The sequence below is a fragment of the Chiloscyllium plagiosum genome, unplaced genomic scaffold (assembly GCF_004010195.1).
Source record: "Chiloscyllium plagiosum isolate BGI_BamShark_2017 unplaced genomic scaffold, ASM401019v2 scaf_10873, whole genome shotgun sequence".
In the NCBI taxonomy this organism is placed as follows: domain Eukaryota; kingdom Metazoa; phylum Chordata; class Chondrichthyes; order Orectolobiformes; family Hemiscylliidae; genus Chiloscyllium; species Chiloscyllium plagiosum.
Window position 1 is genome coordinate 22,658 of NW_025215300.1, and position 5,576 is coordinate 28,233.

The 5,576-nt window shown below is 53.0% G+C and overlaps 1 protein-coding gene across 2 annotated transcripts in view; it reads right to left on the bottom strand.

The window, feature by feature from the left end:
• LOC122548263 (calsenilin-like) overlaps positions 1–5,576 on the bottom strand; it is a 24,244-nt gene that overhangs the window by 3,608 nt on the left and 15,060 nt on the right. Inside the window, exons 3-6 of one of the 2 annotated variants that reach the window (XM_043686795.1) lie at positions 4,109–4,178; positions 2,664–2,734; positions 1,734–1,841; positions 470–574 (exon numbers count right to left, since the gene is read on the bottom strand). In XM_043686795.1, the coding sequence (XP_043542730.1) occupies positions 470–574; positions 1,734–1,841; positions 2,664–2,734; positions 4,109–4,178 (354 nt within the window). The remainder of the gene's footprint in view (positions 1–469; positions 575–1,733; positions 1,842–2,663; positions 2,735–4,108; positions 4,179–5,576) is intronic. The other variant, XM_043686794.1, reaches the window with a different exon arrangement.

The window sequence follows — 5,576 nt, forward strand, 5'->3', positions numbered from 1 at the left end:
TACCCCCCCCCCCGATGCTCAGTAACAGCAGTGGGTACCATCTACAAGACGCACTGCAGCAACTCCCCCAGGCTCCTCAGACACCACCTTCCAAACCCCACGGACACTCCCATCGGGAAGGACAAGGGGCAGCAGGTACATGGGAACACCACCCCCTGCAAGTTCCCCTCCGAGCCCCTCACCGTCCGCGACTCGGAAATATAGCGTTCCTTCAGTGTCGCTGGGTCAGAATCCCGGGACTCCCTCCCTGAGGGCTCTGTGTGGGGGGGGGCGGGTCCCTACACCACACGCGGTGCAAGATGGTTGCTTTCCCCCACCTTCACAAGGGAGCGATTGGGGGGAACAGGGGGCAGTAAACGCTGGGGTCCAGCCAGCGACACCCACTATCTCCTGAATGAATCTATAAAATCCTTTAGCACTTGTGTGGGCACAATAAACAGGGGGGCAAGTTTTTCCAAACCTCTGATACCTGGAAGAAACTTTCTACATGTTCCATGGGTACATCTTGGTGGAGAATGGGGTACGTGTACCTTCCCATCATGTCGTAGATGGACCGAACGATCGCCAGCATTTCCTGTCGGGAGAGCTGTTATTCTAGTGATGTTATCCCAGGGGTTGACACGTCACAAAGCATTGGAATTCACACACCGTCAGTTTAAAATGCCGGTTAACTCGGTTTTACTGGCTTAACTACCACCGCTCGCGGTCATCCCAGTGCCCGATAACCTGCTGGATTGGCTTTCCACGCAGGTTACTAGTCAGACATTAACTAGCGATCGAGCACTCATCACCAAGATCAGTGGGCAGCCCCAATGTGAAATTGTGCTCCCTAATTCTTACCTCGAGGGGTGGGGGGAGCACCGTTAATCTTCCCAGCTTGTCTCAGACCCCCTCCCTCCCCTCAGTATCTTATATGTCTCAATTAGACCACCATTATTTGAAAAATGACGTTAGTCCGAAGAACTATGTCCAATTCCAGTTGAACCATATCCCTCCAAACCCTTCCTATTCATATGCCCATCCAGATGCCTTTTAAATGCTGTCATTGTACCAGCCTCCACCACTTCCTCTGGCAGCTCATTCCATACCCGTACCACCCTCTGTGTGAAAAAGTTGCCCCTTAGGTCCCTTTTATATCTTTCCCCTCTCACCCTAAACCTATGTCCCTCTAGTTCTGGACTCCCCCACCCCAGGGAAAAGACCTTGTCTATTTACCCTATCCATGCCCCCTCATGGTTTTGTAAACCTCTATAAGGTCACCCCACAGCTCCAAGGGAAAACAGCCCCGGCCTATTCAGCCTCTCCCTGTAGCTCAAACCCTCCAACATCCTTGTCAATCTTTTCTGGTTCCTTTCAAGTTGCACACCATCCTTCCCACAGCCGGGAGACCAGAACTGAACGCGGTATTCCCCAAAACCAGTCTCCTGTACAGCCGCAAGGTGACATCCAACGCTCAATGCTCTGACCAATAAAGGAAAGCATACCAAACGCCTTCTTCACTATCCTATCTACCTGCGACTCCACTCTCAAGGAGCTATGAACCTGCACTCCACGGTCTCTTTGCTCAGTTCCTGCCACCCCAAATCTGGAATCGGGCTGGGAAACTGGTCTTTTCTCACGTGAAACGGTTTATTTGCGGAACGTCCCCGCGACAAGCGCAGAGCTCCCGACCCGGGCCTAGTTTCGCTCAGAAGCATGACGGCTGAGGGGAGCTCTTTGCAGCTCAAGGATACCTCCTTGGTGATGTAGCCATCTTTGTTGATGTCGTACAGATTGAACGCCCAGTTGAGTTTCTCGTGAATGGAGCCCCGCAGCAGCACCGATAGGCCCACCACGAAGTCCTGAGGAGGAGAGCACAGCATGAGCAGAGGGAGGAGGGGTGGGGGAGGGACATCCCGAAAACACCCACGCTCCAAGTTCCTGTAATTCCGGATTCTTCTCTGACTCTCCCCCCCGCACCACCTCGCCCAGTTCCATTCGCCGAGGAGAGGGAGAGAGAGAGAGAGAGAGAGATGGCCGATTGAGAAAATGGCGGAGGTGACTGGGTCGGAGGTGGGGGTGCAAGCCGAAAACGAGGGCTGCAGGGTTGGACTTAGAAATGTCGATTTTTTCCACCCGTCGGGGTTGAATGTCGGCGTCCAACTCCGGCTCCCAGTTCCGCCTTTCCATCCTTCTCCTCGAGACCACCCGAGGTTTCGGCTGCGGAGAATTCCACAGGCTCCCCTCCCTCCCTCCGACTTCCCACTCTCTGGGTGAAGACATTTCTCCTCATCTCAGTCCGAACTTTACACCGTGAACCCTCCCCCCCCACAGTTCTGGACTCTCCCCCCAACCCCGGGTGACGGGAAACATCCTTTACCCTGTCTGCTCCCTGTTGGAATTCCGCAGGTTTCTATGACACCCCCCCTCCTCCCCAATTCTTCCTGGTGAATGAGATCCTCACCCCGACCTGATCTCTCTCTCTCTCTCTCTACGCGTCAGGGATCAGTCAGATTGGGTTCGTTGATAAAGCATTGAGGTTCCAAGGCGTGGGATTGGGTTAGACAAGTCCTGGAGAGGGATGGAGCCAGACAGAGATTGGCGCAAAGGTTTGAGGGTGTTGGCCCTCCTCCCCCCCCCCCCCCCCCCCCCCCCCCCCCCCCCCCCCCCCCCCCCCCCCCCCCCTCGAAACGGATCGCCCCGTGTCTATCAGAATCGAAGGCGTTGAACAGGAAATGCGCGTACATTGTAACATCTACGGCAAAGAATAGAATCCGTTACCTTCCCGCCAAAGATTACCCAAGTTGCGGACGGAGAGGGGCTCGGAGGGGAACTTGCAGGGGGGGTGGCGTTCCCATGTACCTGCTGCCCCTTGTCCTTCCCGATGGAAGTGGCTGTGGGGTTTGGAAGGTGCTGTCTGAGGAGCCTGGGGGAGTTGCTGCAGTGCGTCTTGTAGATGGTACCCACTGCTGTTACTGAGCGTCGGGGCGGGTGGAGGGAGTGGGGGTTTGTGGGTGTGGGGACAATCGAGCGGGGGCTGCTCCTCCTGACTTGGGCCTTGTCGATGGTGAGGACAGGCTTTGGGGGGAGTCAGGAGGGGAGTTACTCGCTGCAGGATTCCCAGCCTCTGACCTGCTCTTGTAGCCGCTGTGTTTATATGGGGCTGGTCCAGTTCAGTTTCTGGTCAATGGTAGCCCCCAGGATGTTGATAGTCGGGGGGGGGGATTCAGTGATGGTAACACCATTGACCGTCAAGGGGGCGATGGTTAGATTCGCTCTTGTTGGAGACGGTAATCCCCAGGATGTTGATAGTGGGGGGGGTTTCAGTGATGGTAACACCATTGAACATCAAGAGGATGATAGTTAGATTCTCTCTTGTCACTTGATGGACATAGCCTGGCATTTGTGTGGCACGACCGTTATTGTCACTGGTCAGCCCAAGCCTGGATATCGCCCAGATCTTGTTGTATTTGAGCACAGGCCCCTCCCGTACCTGAGGAGTCGCGAATGGTGCTGAACACTGCGCAATCATCGACGGACATCCCCACGTCTGACCTTGTGACGGAGGGAAGGTCATTGAGGAAGATGGTTGGGCCTACGACCCTACCCCGAGGGAGTCCAGCAGAGATGTCCTGGAGCTGAGCTGACTGGAGATGACGTGCGGTGCGGAGAGATAGCATAAAATAGGGGGGGTTGCCTTTTCTCCAGGAGATTCAGGCGCAGACGGTGTACGTGAATAACCGAATGGGACAGGACAGAGAGGGACAGCTCTTCAGAAAGCAATGCAGGAGGGTGCACGATGAGAGTACAAGAGCAGGGAGGCGACGTTGACCTGCTTGTTAGCGCCCCCAGCTGGAGTATGGTGTGGGCGCCAGATGACAGGAGAGATGGGCACACCCTGGAGAGAGAGTGTAAAAGAGGACTGAATGATCGGGGGGGGAAAAGGCTGGGGATTGGGCCCTATCCTGGGAATGTTAAGAGGACCAAAGCATACGGGATTGGCCGCTGAGCTTGTGCAGGCCTTCCCCCGAGAACAGGCCGGAGAGCGGGCTGGCGATGGAGGCCAGGGACGGGGAGACCGGGCACCCCGGGCGGCCATGTTGCTCCCACCGTCGGTTTGACCTCTTACCTCCCTGCGGAAAGAACTGGGAGTAAATGGTCTTGAAGGTTATCTCGTCCACCATCCCGCTGGGACACTCCTGCGGAGGCAGAAGTCGGGGTTAGATTCTCGGAACCTTCCGGAAACGCAACTGCGACGTGAGGTGACGTCAGCTGTGATGCGAGCGCCCTGCCAGCAAACCCAACTCTCCGACCAGAACCCTCAACCACCAAAAGAAAACCACAATCTGTCTGCGCCGGCCTCTGACGGGTGGCCCGGGTGGTGTTAATCCAGAAACCCAGATTGTGTTCTCAGGGTTTGAATCTTGCATTTGGGCTGAAATTGTATTTAAAAATCTGGAAGGAAGTGTCCAATGACGGCAATTGACACAAAACATCCATCTGGTTTCAGTCTGGCCTACACGTGACTCCAGACCCATGTAATGAAGATGTTTTGGGTGGATGTACCTTTAAGAGAGTCAAACGCTAGCAGAACTACCTGACATCACCAAGTGTTCTGAACACGATACAACTGAACCTTTTGGTCCAGCAACTAGTGTAGCTGGTTGCCTGGACACAAAAACAAATTCAAATTCGGCCAATCAGTTTAAATTATACCCCAGAAGGTACCAATCTCCAATCAAGTTTGAATTTAGTATATTAACAACATGAAAAACCAATCACACAATCCAATGCTTTAGAGGTATAAGACTGGGAAAGCGTGAACAGTTGAGGGAGAACTGCCAAGCCACACTGCCCGAAACATAGCTCTCTTAAAGGTACCTTTATCAGTCAATGACCTGAGAAACAGAAATCCCTAAGAAGAAAACAACAGAGAAAGACACAAAGGGGAGATTTGACAACTGCTTGGTTTGGAAATTTGCATTTCTCGTAAATCTTACTTGGGGGGGGATTTATCGGACTAGTTTTATAGAAGGGAAATTAAAAGATAGTTTGGAGGAAGGAGTTGTAAACAGCTGTTAGTTAGTTATTCTCTGTTATACTTTCAGAAATAAAATTGTTATTTTTTTACCTCAGCAAGTCCGTCAGCCTCTTGAATTTTCACAGATTACCGCATGGGATAAATCTTTTCTGTGTTGCTAGCTTAAATTAAGCAGGAGGAGGTTTACCCCGTGTCATAACACCTATGTGCGGTTAACTCTTAAGGTGCCCTCTCTGGGAGCAATTAGGGACTGGCAATACAGTGCCAGTGATAAAAGAATCATTTTTGATTGCTCTCTGCTGGAGTGGTGGGGGACAATGTTGAATCACCCTCTCAAATTTGTTCCTAATCTCCGTCATTATAGAGTCATAGCGACGTACAGCATGGAAACAGACCCTTCGGTCCAACCCGTCCATGCCGACCCAGATATCCCAACCCAATCTAGTCCCACCTGCCAGCACCCGGCCCATATCCCTCCAAACCCTTCCTATTCATATACCCATCCAAATGCCTCTTAAATGTTGCAATTGTACCAGCCTCCACCACTTCCTCTGGC